Here is a 20887-nt window from a genome sequence, read left to right as displayed (position 1 = left end):
GCCTAGTTAACGAAACTTCTGCTGTCACAAAGTAAACCAGTACTATCCCATTAAAATTGGAAAAACATAACTGCGAGTTAGCAACACTATTTGCAGTGTATATTTTCAGCTTGTATTACGGAGGACGTGACTGGAGAGATTCAAACGCCTTGAAAAAGGTCAAATTAATTGTTATTGCCAAAGTGTTTGTTCACAATGGGCCTACATGGCCGTAACATGTGGGTAGATGTAAGTAATCCGTATAAATGTTTTTCATTCAGTAATTGACAATAACTTTAGGATAATTTCTTGATTAATGAATTCGAAAGAGGGTGAATGTATTTGGATTGTATTTATGTATTAAAATGAAGATTCAAACCGGTAAAAATAAGATACCCCAAGAGGACACTCAATACTTGATAAAACTGCTTAAAATCATTATTTGGTATTAAACGGTGCTGAGGGCAGTACATTTGTCATCACACTTCGACTTTATTTGATTACATAAGTAGATTAATTGATAGATATTACTGCATTTTAAAAGGGTCGTTTGAGGAAGAGACAGGCGAGTTAAAAAAAAAAAAATCAAGCCAGAAATTCTGGGAAAGTAACACTTCATGTTAAACAAACGGATTAATTGTTAAAGTATATCATAGGATTTTAGGAAGTCAGGGGCTTTACTTAATATAAGGTTATTTTACATTTAAAACAATTTGTATTTTAGCTATTCTGTCAGCTACCGTTGACATTGAAAAAACTTCGATGAGAAAACAATTGTTTTATTTCAAAAATATTGTTATTGAATTAAAGACATAGTCATTCTAAGTCATACTCAATATACTGATGAGAAAGACAAAATAGATGAAGTTGTTGGTTTTTGATGATTTAAACAAGTCACAAGCATTTGTCTAACGTGTTTAATCGTTCACCACGTTTTTTTGTTTGTTTTGTTTATTATAGTTTTGCAGTTACGATTATGATCACTAGGAGGCAGTAGACATGTTGAATTTAGGCCTACTCTGAGTTTTAAAATATTAATTCGCTCCTGTGAAAAAAACAGCATTAATGTCAGTAAGAACAGCTTTGTGTTGCTTTGTTTGTACAATATCTCATTACTCCATTAGTGAAACCAGGGCAATAAATTAAATGTAAAAAAGAAGCTATTGACTTTAATAATATGACTGTCTGTGAGCAATACTGAAATACAGACAGCAGAGCAATATGCTTTTCACTTCTCAAACTTTATAACTTGTGTTTTATTTTCAATGTACACATTTTTCCTTTGCTTAACTGTCAAGTGTTTGTTTTTGAAAACGGCTGTTTTAAAGGTACTGGCCTCTGGTGTCATGTCACCATGAGAGGTGGAGTCTGGATGCAGGCTGCCCTGTGGGGACAGAACTGGGTGGAGCAGCAGGGGGAGCTGTGGGCGGGGGGCTGGTGTAAGAAGGGAAAAGTTTGACTGAGTGGTTTCACAGGGAGCAGAGGCATTTGAGTCGGGGCACACATGCCTCGTCTGTGAGAGGCCCTATACTCCCCTTGGCTGGCTGGCATCCCAGAGCAGAGAGAGAGAGAGAGAGAGACCGTGCGTGAGACCGAAGGTGAAGAGAAAGTTTGAGCGTCAGGTGGAGTAGAAAAAGTTTGAGAAAGTTTGTGAAAGAAAGAAAAGAGGAGTAGAGACTGAGCAGGGTGGCACCTGCAGGTTGTCTTTCACGAGTGTATTTTTATCTCTACTGAGCAGACAGTGTGTGCTTGGAGTCGACAGCCATGGCGGATACAGGTGTCATGAAGAAACACCAAACAGAAGAGGCCTATGATGATGACGACGAGGAGGTTGCTCTGGTGTGTGCTGCCACTGAGCCTGCAGTCGATGAAGGCCACCCCGCTGATGGGGAAGACCTGTTGCTGGCGTCTGGTCCGAGCGGCAAGAGTGAAGCCCAGATGAACGGGATCATGGTCCTGTCCCTGCTCGATAAGATCATCGGGGTGGTAGACCAGATCCAGGTGACCCAGAATGGCCTCGAGGCTCGGCAGGAATCCATGGAGAAGTCGGTGTCGTCCATCCAAGGGGAGCTGGCCAAGCTGTCGAAGAACCACGTCGCCACGGCCAACACGGTCAACAAGATGCTGGAAAAGGTTCGCAAGGTCAGCGTCAATGTGAAGACGGTGCGCAGCAACTTGGAGAAGCAGGCGGGCCAGATCAAGAAGCTGGAGAGCAACGAGAGCGAGCTGCTCAAGAGACGCAACTTCAAAGTCCTCATCTATCAGGTGAGGCTGCAGCGCGTGTGTATCAGCTTATCATCTCTTATTTAGTTACAGTGAGGTAATCATAATAAGTCCACATGTGGTGAAAAACACGTTTACTTCAGCTAATCTTGCAGTACAAAAAAAAAAAAGGGCTGTGTTGCATGACCCGCATTACAAATCAAAATTTAGAGGAAGTGTGAGATTTCCTCTGAGGAGCGTCCGAGCGACTTCTGACCTCACAATCACAGAGCGAGTTAGTGTCACACAGCAGCTCGAGTTCACCCTCAGCGGTGAACACTCAAAGAGGCGTTAAGAGTTTCTGAGGATGGAGGGTCGTAGCCAAAAGCTTCCATGACCGAGAGGTTGGATAAGTTTTTCCTAAAAGTTGATGTAATGCTTATTAAGACCACGACACTGCCATCCACTATTTCCAAGCAGTTGTTGTTTAGTTGAGGGGTGGGTTCCAATAAGAAATTCCAGCTTCCATGGAAAAAGAAGGCAGGTAGTGATGTGTCCCACTCTACTGGACTCCATTACCAAATGACACTATATAAAGACTTGTGGGTGTAAATAAAAATATTAGGCCTATAAAGACAGGCATGAAGGGCTACTTGAGACAGGACCAACGCCCTGCAGCTCCAGGCTGCTCACAGAGAGACAGTTTGGCAGGCTGCTGCCTTCAGAGATGAAGATGTCGGTTTGTTGTTCGTGAAGATTTCTCAGGATCGCTGAGTTTTTCAGATTTCGGGCATTGAACACCTAGAGAACATGAAACTACAAATGAAGGTTGGCGCTACTTCACGCACCTCACTCTACATTATAACGTGGAGACTTTTGAGCTGGAAAAAGTGGACGCTTTTTTTTTTTTTTTTTTTTTTTTTTTCTTGACAACTCTCGAGCTGCACGATTGGTGTGGTGGCAGGCTCGCTGGAGCCCCTCCATGGCCGTCTTCTGTCGGAGCACATTACACTATTGGTATCTAACAGAAATCCAATCATAGATACTCGGCCCTAATAAATTACTGTGTAAAGCAGGTGCCTCCTGCTGTTTGTGACACTGTCGGGTGGTTTACTGCCAGCCTTTTCAGCAGCATGTCTGTGTGCAGTTGTCAGTGTTGGACACTGTACTGAAACCCGGTAACATCATTGCCACTGTTTTAAAAAAGCAAGGAGAGCTCTGTTGTTAGGTTTATCTATATGATGATCAGGATCACTGTATCCAGTGTGAAAGGTCTCGTATACATTTGTTTTTGTACTGACAGTTCATTTGCAAATAATGTAGTTTTGATCCCAGATGTGTGTTGGGCCGTTTTATTGATCTGACTCATCTGATCGGATTTGAAATGTGCAAACTTTGACTTTTTTTTTTACGTGTTGTCTTGTACGATCTCAGTTTTTTCTAAATCCGATCTCAACCTTGAGCTTTTCTAGCGCTTCTGACAACTTCAAGCACTCGTACCTGGCAGACCACACTGGCGGCTGAGGTTACTATGTAAAGTGACCGTCACATTCCTGCACTGCCGACGAAGCAGCGGGAGCATCTCGGGGGTTAAGTGTCTCGCCCGAGGACGATCCGACCTTCCGGTTGAGAGGCGACCGACTCGACCCACTGAGCCACAGCCGCCCAACAGTATGGCGATATGTTGCCTGGCAACACAGCGCATTCTCACTTATGTTTTGCGATCTCTTTCACCAGAGTGACGTCAACACGCAGGCTGAGCGAAGCACTCCCAGTTTGAATGGCGTCTCAGCAGATGGAAAATAAATCCTCCGGTGAAGATCTACCTGTTGGTGAGATCTCCTCGGCAAACGCTCCGTTACCGTACCGCTCTCTCAGTCTGAACCTCGGAGGAAAGGAGCTGTCACGTCGAGGTTGCAGAAGCTGTTTTTGAGCGGCAGCGATCTATTTCTGGCTGCAGCGGGGGCCCGTTTAATTGAGGGACATTTAGGCCGCTCAGATATTGGCACCGTTGCAAATCAACACTGGCTCTCAGTCAGGTTTCACCCCTTACAAGCGTCTGTTTGTGTGTTAATGTGTTAGAGTGGGACACGTTTTGAAGTAGGTTAAGGATGAGATCGGGGTTAAAGTAGGCGTGTGCATACTGTAAAGGTTTCGTGGATAAAACAAAAAGGAAGCCACAGCCGCGTCTCCGGCAGAATTCAAACTCGGTGCGTTTGTGTGTGGCCCGTCCTCATCCGTATCGCCTTTCACTCGCAGCGTCAGTGTCAAGTGAAGCTCAAATTTGAGTAAGACAAGTGAAACATTCGCAGCGTTACTCGTGCTGTGCGGGACGGTTTCCTCTGCCTCGGCTGCAGGTGCCGCAGCTTCCTCCTCTGTCACTCGGCCCGCGCTCTGAGAATAGACGCTCAAAGCCCGGAGTTTCTGTCACGCAACAACTTTGACAAGAGACGCTTTATAATTAAACCTGCAAGCGGTGGTAGCACGCGCGATTCCCACACAGGTTGAAGGAGGGGGTTACCGTGACATGTTGAGTGAAAGCACGTCGTAAATCAGCAGGGCTGGAAGACGTTAAAAAAAGCTGACATCATGCTGCAAGTCCTGAACTCAACATTTTTGAATCGAAGGATGTCAAAATGATCGAGGTGATGCAGAAGATCCTTTTTCGGAGTACGTCCTGTTTTTACATTTCTGTTTGTAAGTATCACTAATGTCACGTTCCAAATTGTTTCCGAAATCTGACAAGCAATAAATATCTTCCACTTTATAAATGTAGAAGAAGCTTTGAAGAAGCCGTATTTGTGGCGGAATAGAAGTCTGGAGTGCACCTGTGCTGATGGTACGTTCATGTGTGAATCCATGTTTTTAATCCGTTCTTAAACAAATTCAACAGCGCTCGCGCTTCCATATGAATGGAAAGTGTCTGCTGCTTTTACTGAGAAGTCAAGTACGGACGCTCTTATTGAAGGCGTTTTGGTTTTGCCTGCTGAGAAACTCCATTAAAAAATAAAAATAAAAAAATTGAACGGAGAGGCTCCAGACTCATACCAGGCTCGAATTAAGAAGCATAACGACGAGTCCAGTGAAGTACCTCAAACTACACCACGGTGATTGTAAGAGCATTCCATTATTGTAAATTAGACGATGCATCAATCATCTGACAGCGTTTAGTCAGCCTGTCTTTATGTACTGATGCTACAAATGGTTTGACTCCACCGGATCAGCAAAATCAACGTTTGTTGAGATGAACAGCTGAGCTGTGTTGACAGAGCTACGCTTGTGCTTCGGGGGAATACAATATGACAGAATGTGAGGGACAACTGTCGCGCATCTCTCCTCATTACACTTTAGACTCTTCTGGGCTTTTAGAACGACAAATCCCTGAGAAGTGAGCCTGCAGCAGCTGGGGGTCTTCATCTGAAGAAGGAACAACCAGTCAGTCATCAGAGCTCCGAGGAAACACAACTGGCTGCTGATCCGAGATGTCTCTGCTTTCACACCTTCCTCAGTTATCTGCACGGCTCGTATTGCTCCTGTTGTCATCGCCTGATTGTCTATCCACAAGAATCGCCAGCACTCCAAACAAATCCACCTTTATTTCCCTATTACTGTTCGTCTCATATTTGCAGCTTTTCATCTCCCTCCCTCAGGTCTAATTTCCTGTAAGTGTGCGGCTAATAGTTATTGGATGTCCTGTTTATAAATACAGGGATAAAATAGTTCATGAAAAAACATCAGTCTGATGATTTTTGTCATATGAGGTTTCTTTAAGGCATGATTTAAAAAAAAAAACATTATAAGACGATGTAAAAACGTTCAGGGTGTTTAGTAATTGAGCATTTTCACGTCCTTTTCCTCTCATGTCATACGATGAAAAGACTCAAATGAAGTTTGTTGCACAGCTGATGTTCTTAAGGTCCGAATGCTGCTGAAGAGGTTTGTCTGCTTGAACTACCCTCACTAAATCTTGTCCCGTTTATTACATAGCTACTTACTTAGGAAATGAATCATTTGACACAAACGAAAGGAATTGCGTATTATTGTACTGATTTAAAAAACAAAAAAAAGAATTTATTTCTTCCACATCAGTTGGCAAGATTTATTTATTTATTTCCAAGATATTTTTTTGTTTAATTTTAATTGTTTACGGGGTGTTCCAGTGGATTAAACAACAGATTAAAGATCAAATCAGGGGATTGAGAAATGATTTTATATGTGTATATATATATGTATGTATATATATATATGCATGTATGTATGTATGTATGTATGTATGTATGTATGTATGTATGTATGTATATATATATATAATTTGCTTGCCCTTATTTTTGAAAAAAGGTTGTAGTGCCCAGGCCATCTCTGCAACCCTCTGCATGACAACATTACAAACTTCAGACAAAAATGCGTCGGTGAACTACTGTGTGAGTTCACAGACTACAACCGGCTGTGTGATACGTGACTATCTTAATGTTAGTAAGTCTTGATGCGTGCAAACACAGTGCGAGTGAATGGAGAAAAGTTCAACTGATCATTTGTGCAGATCATGTGCGTTCCCGGCCATAAAGATGTGGTCTGTATATTTTGAGTCTGTGGTCCGTTCTGATCCTGGACAGTGTTGTGTGTGTTGCACTAATAGTAAACAGGTGCGCGTGATGCCTGGTGTTCCTGTGTGTGATGAACGGGATACTAAGGCCCGCTGTGATTTCCCCGGTGAGGAAAACACGGATGGAATCCCCGAATTTGACGATGAAGAATGTCAATTCCGTGATTCATTACATTTTCCATTGTCAAATTTTGTGACGCCATCCGTGTTTTTTCTCACCGGGAAAAATCACAGGGCGCCTCGTCTCCCGCACATCATACAGATGGCAGATTTTAGAATTCGTCCTGGCTTTCAGCTAGCTTAAACTGACGCTGGCTAAAAAAACTTCAGCTGGCACGAAACACAATCTCAGCTCAGCCCTACACATGTTCCCCACTCTCACGCAACATAGTGAACGTGAATCTTTGCCAACTTTAATAAATTATTATTTTTTTACACATTAATACTTTAGTTTTATCGAATTGTTACCAAGTGGTACTTGCATTTTTGTTTTCCTCTTCTGCCCAGAGAGGTGCAGGGCCTTTCTTTTGGAAATAGATCAGATTTGTGTCAGCCTTTTCTTTAGCCACATTTCATGTGTTTCATATGTTATCGTTTTGCATACACACTGTAATGAGACCTGTGAACACGCAATCAGGTTAAAACATTGTCTGTAAAATGTCATCATTCTTTGAGATGACTTACTTAAAGGTTTCCACAGAAAACAAACAGCAGTGTGAGAGGTCAGATGTTTGCTTTATTTATACTGTGCTTCAGCCTGTCATTCACGGGGACTCGTGTGTGTTGCTTTCACAATGTGGCATTGCCTATTTAATTATGTGGATCAATCTCAGTCGTGCAACGTGAGAGTCCATCAGGGTGTGAGACAGTACTGCTGTCTGGAATCAGGGTGTGTTTGGCCGCAGCTCAAGGACAGTGATATCCATGTGGTTCACTCTATCAGTGAGATGTAAGACCTCTCAGTTACCGTCTGCTTATTCCACAGCAGCCTCACAGAGCTCAGACCCCCGCCAACAAGCCCTGCCCACTTCTCTTTAAAAGCCTATATAGCCCTGCCCAGACTATATCATAACTCAATTCCACTTACTCCAAAGTTCTCCAGCCAAGCTTTTTTTGCCACTTCAGCTTGCTGATTTTTTATTTTTTTTGGTGGCGGTGTATCTGGGTTCTCAGCCTCGTTACAGAGAGTGACCGTTGTGAAACACATCGGCGACAACTGGCTGTCAAGAGCACCAACTTAACCGAAAAACACTCGACCAGCAGACACCAACGTTGCGATGTGATTCACTCCGCCGGCATCTGCTTGCTTCTCCTTTCAACAGGCCCACTTGTTCTCCTCTCTTCTGTCCCGGATCACTCCCTCCCTCTCTCTGTCGGTCAGATGAGCTTGTTCTACTCCCACACAGTGATCTTATCTGAGACAAGGGCACGGCTCATTCAGTATTTGCTGCCACACTTGTATACTACTTTTACACACCGCTCTCTCCTTTCTGTCCTTCCCTCCTGGTGTGCTCCTCTTTCCCATGCTGGTGGAAAGATATCTGGCAGGCTCCACATTTCGCTGCTGCATGTCAGCTTCTATGTTGAGCCAGTTCTGAGTTCCATTACTTAGTGGTGTGGGAGACTCTGCATTTCAAATGTTGTCAAGCAGATCATGTTTGTAGGATTGCATGCAAGCAGGCATTGACATATGTGTTTAAAATCAGACTATTTTTTTTTTTTTTTCCAGGGGATAGAATAACATTTGGGGTAAAGCATTTTTAAGATGTCTGGCAAATAGTCTAATTAGATGGTACCACTCATGCATTTAAATCATTTAACTTGGCTTGGAATCACTTGAAAAGGAAACAGGAAGTACCAGCTTGCCCTGCTGTGTCAAAATATTCCATTAAAATAAATTGGACAGCACCTATAATTGAACTAGATGAACCCCTAATGGACAGGCTCAGCTGCTTAACTTTAAAATGTACTCAAGAACATTCACTCCTCTGAATCACTCTGTTTCCAGTCTTAGTGCTCTGTTTTTTTCTCAATTAATGACCAAATTATCTCAAAATTATAGTTAAAATTATATTTATAAATTACCGGTTTATTCAATTTTCATGAAGAATAAAACATCTCTGTTTTTGTGAATAGACAAAATATTTGTTGTGAAATTAGCTTTTTTTTGGTTAATTGAGTTGGGGGGTTTTTCTTCTTAAAAACATAACTCTTAATTCAGATAAACAGAAGATGTTATTTTTGTATATGAATGTAATGTGCTTCCCTGCCAAAGTCACAATTTGTAGGACAAGTCCCGCCTAGAACCATGCAAACAGCCAATCATTGTAAAGGATTTTGAGCTAACGAATCAGCTCCCCATACGACCTGTTATACTATATACAAACCCCGCCTCCTCTATGTTTACATAAAGGACGTTATTCAAACTAAAAAATTAGAATGCACTTCAGGTTCATTTCTCTCAAACCTGGTTTCATCATGATAGTTATAATCGCTCCATTTTGTGTTCTAAAAAGTTTATTTTGAAGCGTTCATTTGATGCTATTAAAAAAGTAGATTAAAGCCGACACTACAGGAGGAAACTGGAGAGTCCTGGAACCTGCACCACCTGGAGTGTCTGCTTTAATCCGACACAAGAATCTGTGTTCCTGCTGAGCTTGTACCCACCTGAGGGATTTTTGCCTTTTTTTCCCCCCCACTTTGTTGAATGTGTTAACAGCTGATCCCGTCCCAGCAATATTTGCGTGCACGTTTAAGCTACAGGACTTGGATCTGCTGATAGAGTTACGGTGGCCTTCCATGAACTCCTCACATGAGGATATGAGGTTTTACAGCTGAAACATCATCCATGCTTTTCCCGCATGTGGGATCAGCGCATGTGCGTTATCGCTACCATCAATTATTAGATCCGTTGTTTAGTAAAGTAGGAGTTGTTGTGGTTGTTCAATAGCCTGAGAGCCTGTTCTTCTTCAATCATTGAAACACTAAATGGCATGTGTCCTGATGCCTGATCTCAGGACTTAGCTAACCTCTGGTCTTAAAAATAAAAATACTCCCATCTCACAGCAGCAGACAGGAGTTTTCCACCTGGGAGACCAATCTGGTCGGCTGTAGATTTGAATAGTGGTAGTTGTCATCCGGCACCCTGGCTGCCAAACAGAAATGTGTCCTCATCCTCGTACAGCATCACACATGCAGGGAGCTGCCGATAGCCTCCGCGCTGTTTAGTCCAAGATTTGTAGGCGCACCCTTCATCACGGCCCAAATACAAAGTTAGCCAAACGAGTTTGCACATAAGAGGCAACTGCTATGTTGCTTTTGATTATAAATACACACGCAGCAGCGTAGTGTCTCCTTCCATAGCGTGTTTCTGAATTTAGCCACCAGCGGCAAAAAAAAAAAAAAGGGATTGATTAATTGTTATAAAAGTGTTTATGTTTGGACTTCAATTCAAATGAATGCGTTTTACTATCCAGCCTTAGCTTTAGGATTCATGATGGACTTTGAAGTTACCTGCAAATCTAGCTACCACTAAAAATGTCTTTTTTAAAACCCTTTGATTTCATGTATACACAAGCTGTTAACTCAGCATGCATTCATGAGCTATTAAAAAAAAAAAAAAAGAGAGCGACCTATGCGACTAAAGAGTTTGTGTGAGAGTTTGTGTCTGGGATGTGTCAGGTTACCCTGGTGGTATACGGCTCTCTGTTCTTGTCATTGGTATGTGAGTTATAGGCTGTCACTGAGGGTGTGCCACCGCTCTCCGTGGGTTAGGTACCCTTGGGAATAGATTTAGCATGCGCATGGATGTTAAGGATAATTAATCTATAAATAATAGGCATCACACTTCAATTATGTTCTAGGGTACAAGGCACACTTTAAAGGTGAAACTTTGGACTACATTATATCTCTAAACTATTGAATAAGCTTTACGAAACATTCAAAGCCCATAGGGTATAAGACACTTATTTCAAGTAAGGACAAAAAAAAAAGAACAGTCAGTAATGGCTCATGTTAAACAAAAAAAAAAAAAGGAGCACCCTTTAAAACCATTGATCTAAAAGCTCTGCAGTCTGTCTGTTTTTCCACCCTTAATGCCGCTGTGGCATTAGTCGGTATTCCACAAACAATAGCTCAGTTCAGTAGAAAGCAGCAGAGCTGATTGGCTGATCTGCCTCTCTACTTGTGCCTCCAGATGTGATTTGGCAGTCGTCTTCAGTCATAAATCATAATATTGGCCTTAAGGGAGTCGGTATAGTTGCAGTTTCCTAAGGTTGAGCCCAGCCGTGTTTTCATGTTGGCAGCTCATTCATGCCCCGACATACACACACATTTCACATTAACCTGCAGAATAGCAAAGTGAGAGGCTGAAACTGAAAATGACTTGCAGCGCTGCAGCAGCAGCAGGACACAGAAATTCAGGTTTTGCTGACAATTTTTTTCCAATCAAGGGACTGAACAGAAAGCTGTTTATTGCATGGCAGAAACTAAAAGGATACTTATATCATATATTCCAGGAGTGCAGCTTCTAGTCCACACAGAGGCGTGAATGGAAACGTAAATGTTCCGTCTTTGCGTGGGCCCTTGGATTCCTGTGGTTTCAGAGTTGTGGACGGTGGGAGACTGACTTGTGGAAAAGGGTTTCCCCCCCTTCAAGTCTGTGTGTGAAATCACAAATCACCATGGCTGAAAAAACCAAGGAACTCCCTGCCTGTGGTGTGCACCGTAACATGACGTCCTGCCTAGATGGTACACAGAGCCCCTCTGTCTTTGAAGGAATCTGTCCATGTCTGTTCATTTCTCCAATACCTGCAGGATCCACGGCAACATCAGAACAGCTTCTTCTAAAGAGGGAAAGAGAGCTTTATGAAACAGAATTATATGTTTCCCTTTGTCATATGAGTCATCCACAAAAGGCAGTGGGCGGCTGGTCCACTCATCTGTGAATTGTTTGAGCCTTAGTCACAAGTGTGGGTGGCATTAATATTAATGTCCAGAGCACATTAGCATCCTTATTTTAGCCTCCTAGCAGCCTTTAGGGGATCGAAGCGATGCGATTCAGACCTCTAACAGGGTTCTTACACGCAACCATCCACCTCTGTTTCATGCCGATCACTCATTTGGCCTTTTCCATCCTGGACGGGGGCACACGGGGCTGTGATATCACTCATTGTGAAAGCTAAGTGCACAGCTGAGAGGACTGGACAGGATCAGACAGCTGCTCCAGTGACTCACCGGAGAGGCCTTTCATCACGCTGCCTTAAAGGGAATGGTGTGTGTGTCTGCGTGTGTGTGTCTGTCTGTCTGCATGTGTGTGTTTATGTACAAGGGAACAAGTTGTTAAGTCTCTGTATGCATGTTGCTCGATCAGGATTGTGAATGTCTATGTGCATGGATTTGGTACCTAAACAAGGGACTGCAATGCTGATGTTTAAGATCATGGTAAAAAATAAATAAATAAAACCTCAAAAGTTATCGATCCCAAAATTACTTGGATAACGCTTGACATCTCGGATTACAGGGTCTTACAGGGTATATGTGTATGTGTCTGTCTGTATATATATATAAATACATATATATATATATATATATATATATATATATATATATATATATATATATATGTATATATATATATATATATATATGTATATATATATATATAAAAATACTGTTATAAATGATCACGTTTGCACTGTAATAGATTATTTTAAATCTTGATTTTAATCATAACAAATGACTGTCTACAGATACTTTTCAAATATTAATAATTTCTTTATTAACGCAACCGAACCGAACCCTGTACACACATGCACACACACACACACCTACACACACAGCCAGCTGTTTTTGACTGCAGAACACGTGCATGCAAAGAAAGACAGCCCACAGTTTCACAGGGGATTCGATTAGTTACAATCCGTTACATGCGCCTTCAACTCAATACATGTTTCTTTTACTAACGCCGCTAATTGGTCAAATATTTGCTTGTGACAACGTAATTAGGAAACAAAGCAGGAGCGGTGGATGAGTGAAGGTTTTGTTATAGCGGATGGAGATTAAGAATGATAACACAGTGCGCTCTGTTGTCCGTGGTAACAGACAGTGGTGACATTTTCACAGACTGCAAATGAGTCACAGAGAACATTTTGTCTGGGATAATGTTGAGATAATAAAATATCATTGTGGTTGATATATTAACATATTTTACTGTAGGTATGAGCTCGTCTCGAGTTTACCCTGAGGAGAACACAACACATGACTGCATCGCCACAACTGTACTGGGTTTGTTTACATCTTCTACCCTGTGAGCTCACTTGAAGTCAGACTAAGAAGCATATGAATCCTCTGCTGCACATTATAATCTGTATTCTATCGTGCAGTGAGCCATGTCATCATTAGTTTTATATTTTGTACTGTGTGCTCGTTTGAGACGAGAGATAATCATCTTTGTTTTCATGATGCAGCCCAATATGGTTTTAGGTTAGTGAGAAAACTCGTGTAGAAAAAACTCGCTGAGAGACTCACTAACCAAACTCACTTCACCTGGAAAGACGAGTCAAACAGTTCATCTCAGACAGACACACTCAGAGCGAGAGGTCCACACGCCTTCAAGCCAACTCTTCCATGAGTTATGATTCATACCTCTCTTTGACATGACCTACAGACCTCCCTCTCTTTGAGGGGAGAACACAAACACTCAGTCACCAATCCCAAGGCATCTGTGAGTAAACACACACACACACACACACACACAGTGCAGACTTTTCCATCGCTTGTAGGTGGGAGGAGAGAGAAAGTGAATAGAGAAACACTAATGAGCGACTTCCTCTCGCTCCTGTGTCTCGTTTTCTAATCAGGCAGGGAATCCCAAACAGACTATGCTGCTATAATGATCAGTCTCCACAGATACAGTCGGCAGAGTCGAGTTTTTAGAGTGTAGAATACAAAATGTTCCAACATGTTTCATTTCTAATTTTGCACATGGCTTTCACATAAGCCCCGAACATCTAATAAAAGATTGATGTTTCTTTTTATGTGACTGTAATATAACCAAGTCTTTTACTTTGTGCTCTGTTAGAGCTTAAGCCAGCCTGAGATATCAGCCAATATCCAACAACTGGTAGCAAATAGCAAACCAGCATTTTTTTATCCACTGTCATAAGTTCTCCTCACCTGATCACATTTAAAGCAAAGAATCTCACACTCTCTATACTTTCAGTCAGTTTTTCTTTACATGAGTGTTAATGTTCATGTAAATACGAGAGCTGAAAGTAATGAACATTCAATGATGAACGCATGAAATTAAAAAATGTAATTAATTATTGTAATTGTTTAAGGTGACTCGGTTAATTCAAGGTCAGTTTGATTTAAAAAAAAAAAAAGATCCATATTGACTTCTTATATTCATCTTTTAGTATTTACAACACAGAACATTGTTTATTATTTGAGGAAAGGGACTTTAAGTTTTAAAAAGTGATGCTAAAAATAGAGGGATAAATTATCAAATGATCTGAAAATGTAAAAAAAAAAGTTTTTATTTTGTTTTCTGCAAGGCTTTTTTTATTACTTCCACCTTAAAAAAAAATAAAAATAAATATTGGCCCACGAGGAGGAGGAGGAGGAGGAGGCAAGCTTCATTCAAATGACTGTCACTGTGGGGAAAGGAGTTGTCAACGTCCTACTCTAGTGAAGCTTGTGTGAAGTGCTGAATGAGTAACCAGTATTCAATAGAAACATAATTCATTTTCCTCACCTCCGTTTTAATCACACATTTTTGTTTCCTCCACCCTTGAGGTCACTTTCCCTTAACAGTTAAAGAAGAAAATGTTTGTGTTTTGAATGATGAACGTAAGACATGAAAAGATGCATATGACTTCTTTTTTTTTTTTTAACAAATAAAAGCGTTTTGCCCTCAAATTAATCAAAAATAACTCAATATAGAACTCCACTGTTCAATCCGCAGGTTGTTTTTTTTTTTTTTTTCACTTTTAATATTTTTATTTCTTTCGCCCTGACATAGAAATATCACTGGCTTTTACAATACCAATTATTAATTGGACAACATTGTTACAATCAAAATATTGTCACAATTTAACAAACATCATGTAGAACCATAAAGTCATCAGTAAGTGAGGTCTAGATGGATCCAATCCTGGTCGGAGTGAACTTTATTTTTCCATTCATTTGATTGATCGATGTCAGAAGAGTCTGAGTGTTTGGATAATAATGATGCCTGATTAGGCAGTGCATCACTGAGTTGAGGTGTGACATGTCATTGGGCTTTGACTTTTTCTCCGTCTTATGACATCATTTGTTCCCAGGATGCTGTGCACTGCTCTTTTTCTATTGGCTGGGAAGGCCTTCTGAGCTGACACTCCTTTTTAACAGTTTTTTTTTTAACAGTGGAAAAAAAAAACTGTCTACATTTCTGTTTATTGAGGGCCAATGTGTACACGTATGCGTACTGATGAATATGTTACTGTTAAACACAAAGTTTGTCTTTTATTAGTTTCCTTGAGAAACACCGGAGACGCAGAAAGTGCATACTTTAAATGTGGAGTTAACACATGACGGTGGCCACCTAATCAGTTTAAGTCAGTGTGAGCATGTTAATGTTAAAGTTTTAATCTTTATGTCTGAATAAAGCTGATGACATTGTTGTGGTCGGTTGATGCGCTCATGCAGTTGGAAATATCTCATACTGATTTCAGTTCCGCTCAGCCTCACTTTGCTCCATATGTAGCCATCTCTGCAAAGCAGCTGCAGCATTTATTTTAATTATATTGTAATGCACTGAGAGCAACCAAGGTCCCTATGTCGGTAAATTGTTGGAGAGATGTCAGCTGTTTATCTAGCTACATTTTACCACCCACCAGAGAAAACATGAGCAGGTGGTTGCCATGGTGACAGGGGCTTGTGTTTATCTGTTGCTGAGAGGGTGATGGTGGTTCATGTGGCGCGGGGGTGGGGGGTGTTGGTAGGTAGGACTTAAAGCTGCAGTGGCAGGTAGCCAGAGAACGATAGATGGAATCCAGAGAGAGGGAAAGGCCAGCCCAAAATAAACCCACACAGAGCGGCCCAGCCAGGCCAACATCATACACTGCATCAGATATGGAGGCAATGTCCGTTTTTATGTGAGGATCGGGTGACAATATTTGAAGTGCCCAGGGAGATGTGCTGATTATGTGACTCAACAGGTGTTTATTTTTTATTTCAGAAGTTTTAGGTTGTATTAAGCTCTTAAATTCCGATAAATGTTGCAAGTCAGTGCTATCATAACACAACAAACCTGCAACAATTTAACTGGATTGATTCGTCTGTGTCGTAACGGCCTCTGATGTTGCAAACTTCAACATACTGAACTGTTAGAGAGCTGTATTTCAAAGATCAGGGGGGGGGTTTATTTTATTTTTTTTATTAAAAAGCAGTCATGACTTCTAAAGAGGACGATGTCCTTGTTTCGTGTGACACATGGGAGGAGAAAGGGAAGGTGTTGCAAAACGTGGAATTGTAGCGAGTAAGAGTAGGTTTAATCAGAAGTGACAGCCAGGCGGGGGAGGAAGAGTGATCACGCTTCAAGTGAGATTGGATTTTAAAGGTGCTCGCTTGTGTTCACATGCTGATGGTTACTAATAATTTGGCGGGTAATAGCTGCCTTGGAAAATGTGTTGTTTTATCCTGTAGCAACCTTTAAAAAATAAATTGCTCATTTTGAGTTTGAGTACTGTAACAATACAGTTATGAAATGAATGGACTCATTTATCAGTTGAAATGAATTGAAAATGAAATGTATCAACAGATAAGTCAGTGCAGATAATGATGGTAGAAGAGGTGAGGTGAGGGATTAAATTACAGATGATTATGCTTTACGAGAGTAAGTAAGAGATGGATGTCTCGTATCACACATTTTGTTTGAACGGAGATGTTAGACAGAGAAGGCTATGAGTCATTGGGAAAACCTCGAGTTACCATCAGTGCTTTTTTGAAAAAGTAATGTATAACCCTACGTCTACATATACACATCCATTTATTTGACTGGGTGTGTACATGTATATGAATTGGAAGAGCATTTTGCTTTCCAGTGAAATAAAAACTGAATTAAAATGTAATAAACATCTTTAACTAAAAAAAAAAAAAAATGTTTTTGAATAATCACAAGAAAAGAGGTGTAATTGGTTTACAACAATTATTGCAGCATGACAGGAAATATGCAAGTACTGTGACAGCTTCTCGTCTTTGGTTTCAGGAGTTGGGAGTCGTTGACATTTGGTTAAGTCAACACTAGATGGCACTCTACACCAGCTACAAGCAGTTCCATGACTCGCACTGAATATTTTGATGAATCTGTGGAGAATCTTTCACATTTTATCACTCACCCAAACTCTATTAACTTTACTTTCTTTGGATAATTTGCACATGACACATTAAAGGTAAAAAAATTAAATTTGAATGAGTCATACAATGAATCGATGTACCATGTCTGCTGTATTGGTGTGAATATGACATTGAAATGTTATTCTATTCACACAGCTGTATCCCTTAATATGATGCTGTTGTCTCACAATACATTTTTTCTTCCTTCCCATTTTGCTCCCTTAGGACCAAGTGAAGCCCCCAAAGGCCTCCAAGTCCAAGACAGCAGAGATGGTAGCTGAAGGTACAGCAGCGGAGGGGCTGGAGCAGATACCCGAGGAGGGTAAAGAGGGTCTGCCCGACAATCTCAATTCAGACGAGGAGGTGGAGATCGAAGAGATCATTGAGGAGTCTCGTACCAAACGCCTCCAACGCACCACCAAGCAGCAAGTGGACAACATAAAGAAAGCCTTCTCCAAAGAGAAAATGGAGAAGACCAAGCTAAAAACCAAGGAGAACTTGGAGAAGACCAAGCAAAGAACCCGCGAGAACCTGGAGAAAACAAGACAGAGGACCCGTGACAACATGGAGAAAACTAAGCACAGCCTTGAAATGAAGATTGGCAAGCTTGGGACCCGTATGACACCCAACCTAGAGCGCAGGGTGAAGATGAAGAGCTCCAAAGACAAGGTGAAGAAATCCCTAACCCCCGACCACACGGTCTACGCTCGCTCCAAGACAACAGTGTACCGCGTCCCTCCCTTCACCTTCCATGTGAAGAAGATCCGAGAAGGTGAGGAGGAGGTGCTGCAGAACGCAGAGATGGTAGAGGTGACCGAGACAGCGGGCGGCGAGCCAGTCGGAGACGAGAACGGCCTGGGAGTGCACGTGGAGGTGGAGGAAGGGGAGCTAGTGAGCGTCGACAGCCCCGAGATGGAGGCTCTGTTGGAGGTGAATGAAGACTCTCAGCTGGTCATGGTGGAGCCAGAGCACCTAAAGAAGGCCCAAAGTGAATAAAGCGTCCCAGATCTGCAGGGCTATAGGGGGGGAAAAAAGAGAAAAAAGATGAAGAGGGGAAGAGCGTTTGATAAATGAGTCTAAACACAAGGACACAATATTAGTCGTAGAGACTTCATAGACGTGATCTCAATCTATGTCATCTCATGTGTTGTCTGTTCTCTTTTTATTGTACCACACTGGGATTACTTTCATATTTTCTCTGCTTTAAAATACAAATAAGAAAAACAAAACGTCACACATGTAAACATTAAAACATGCTTCAGGCTGACTGGTTATCTTAGATTTGAGTACTAAGGGTGTTTGCTGTTTGTTTGATAAATTGAGTGACTATAGGAAAACAGGTATAGTTTATTTTTACTGAGCTGTAATGTATTATTTACTATTTTCCATGAATGATATGCACATTAGGTGCTGTGAGCAGAGGCCGTTGGTGGGATGTATGCGTTAATTGAGGGTTTAAGGGATGTTTTGCACATTCACAATAAGATCAAGAACAAATAGACGATGTTTAGGCCATCATGAGAGATGAAAACAGTCCTGAGGAAGCAGGACAGGATATGAGCTGGAATGGATTTTAAGCATATTTATTTTCCTGAACGTTTGTGACTTGGTGCCGATGTCAATTACAATTTAAATGAAATGAAAGTTGCAGTATGATGTCAGCGGAATTATACAGCATACATTTAAACAATTAAGAATCGAATCGACTTATAGAACATGAAATCTTGCACAAAGTATACCACACTGAACACCTGTGGTTACTTTTGGACTGTTTATTTTAAGAACTTTTTTTTTTCTTTTTCTAATCAATTATATCAGTGATGTATAATGTATACATACTGTATATTTAATTTACAGGTCACCTTCCAAGCAGGTAAAAGAAAATCAACCATAAGTAGCATGTTGGACATCTGGAAGTAGTAAATAGTGAAACATTAATATACATCAACGTCCTGCATGTCCATATTTGTGCTTTGAATTTTTTAAAAAGAAAACACTGATAAAGAATTATATATTTTTAAACGACTCAGTAGTCCACCAATGAGTTTAAAGATATGCTATTTGTCTACTTTATTCTGTTGTTCCTCCATAACTGTTATATATAATATAAAACAAAATAAAGCTGATATCAAAGAGCTTTAGAAATTCACTGTTGCTGCAGTTTATCTTTACAATTCCGAGCCTGGTTTAATAATTACAAACCGCAGTGCATAGATGTGTAATTCACCATGGTTTATTTATTGTATCTGAACATGTGGTACTTATCTACTTTCACATAGCAAACTTTTGCACGCAGGGGATTAAATATGACTGTTATCATGATTGTACTGTAGTTAGTCACCATGGTCACAGCTCATAGTTAATTTGAACGTCCCCATTTAATTTCCCTATTTTTATTTTGTAATTATAAGCTAAAAAACGACGGCCTCAAGACCCAACATGACAGTTGATGACTGACTACATGTGTTATTAATCTGCAGATATGATCCCAAATACAGTCAAAGTAATACAGTGCAGTATTTTGTATGTATGGAGTGGCATTTTTGTAATTGACCCAAACATCAGTTTATGAACACCCAATTCGTAAACGTTTTGCAGAAACAGGTGTTGTCTTGTGTACTTCATCTGAAGGGGTAAAGAATGTTATGATAATTGGATAGTAACGATTCTGGGATAGTGTCAGTGGTAATGGCATACACAAAGGAACAGGCACTCTGGACAGAAACAAGAGAAATGTACAGTTTCCTGTTTCATCCCTAGAGCCTGTGTGTGATTGTGATGGTGTGTAGGAACAGTGCAGCACGGATCACCGTTAAAATAATCAATGAGTTGGTGAATGCAATTAAGGAGAGTGCTCCCTCTTAACATTGAGCGAGGCAGAGAACAGTTAGAAGGACAGAGGAAAAAGGTTGTATATGTCTGGTCTGTGTGTGTGTGTGTGTGTGTTTGTGAGTGTGAGGAAGTGTACATGTAAACCATATTTCCTAACATGTTTCATAAAGCTGCAGAAGTGTAGCCCTGTGACTTCACATAGGTCCTGAAAGTAATAGATTTTCTTGTTTGTTTAAAAAAAAATAGATCCACATTATCTAACAGTTTGCACATTAAAACATTTGTATTATAATGGTCCCTTTTAAATTAAATATGCACTGTTGCCACCATGTATATTAGCCTTTTTTTTTTTTTAACTAAGCTTGCTATAAGCGTGGGCAGGTTACAGAGCTTGTAAACATATTGTCATTTTGAAAAACAATGACAGCCACAAACATTGCTCTTTGTGTAATTGATTCTTCTCAATAGAATAATGAAGCTTTCCTTCATTGATGTGTGTGAGGCCTTGTTTTGCTTTCCAATTCAGTATTAATAAAAGCTTACCAATAACATACTGTCTGATTTTTTTTTGTACGTTTTGATTATGTTTATATTTACTCCACCTACTGTGTGTTTTAGTGTAAGAATTATAGGCGCAGTCAATTAACTATAACAAAAGAGCGAGGTCAATATTGAACAGAACTGGTGTTATTACACTCTTGATGACGTCGACACTGCCAGTAATTCAGATGACTTCCAGCCTGGCTGTTTCGTCGACGTGCCTGTCCTCCTTCTGCTTTGGCCTACTATGACGTGCATCAGCAGGGAGGGTCTGATACGGGGAACAGCGCAGTTGCGACAGCAGTAAACACGACGTTCTCGACCAACCTAATATAATATCCCGCCTCCGTATTT

The 20887-nt window shown here is 40.9% G+C and overlaps 1 protein-coding gene across 3 annotated transcripts; it reads left to right on the top strand.

Moving 5' to 3' along the window:
• The first annotated feature begins 179 nt into the window (after positions 1-179).
• cavin1a (caveolae associated protein 1a) lies at positions 180-20542 on the top strand. 3 transcript variants are annotated; one of them, XM_079366793.1, is made up of 3 exons: positions 180-218; positions 1455-2244; positions 17387-20542. In XM_079366793.1, exons 2-3 carry the CDS (start codon positions 1744-1746, stop codon positions 18155-18157), a joined length of 1272 nt encoding a protein of 423 aa, XP_079222919.1. In that variant the 5' UTR covers positions 180-218; positions 1455-1743; the 3' UTR covers positions 18158-20542. The 3 variants fall into 3 exon arrangements, with proteins under 3 accessions (XP_079222919.1, XP_079222918.1, XP_079222920.1); XM_079366792.1 differs by having other exon boundaries at positions 186-218; positions 1718-2244; XM_079366794.1 differs by lacking the exon at positions 180-218 and having other exon boundaries at positions 539-1577; positions 1718-2244.
• The last annotated feature ends 345 nt before the right edge of the window (positions 20543-20887 follow it).

Source organism: Symphodus melops, assembly GCF_947650265.1.
Source record: "Symphodus melops genome assembly, chromosome: 17".
NCBI classification, from domain to species: domain Eukaryota; kingdom Metazoa; phylum Chordata; class Actinopteri; order Labriformes; family Labridae; genus Symphodus; species Symphodus melops.
This window is presented reverse-complemented; position numbering and strand designations above follow the sequence as displayed.

What these genes read in the sequence shown, in the direction of transcription:
- cavin1a (XM_079366792.1), top strand. An exon ending in TCAAAGTCCTCATCTATCAG is followed by an intron (nt 2,245 to 17,386) that starts GTGAGGCTGCAG and finishes TTGCTCCCTTAG; the next exon opens with GACCAAGTGAAGCCCCCAAA.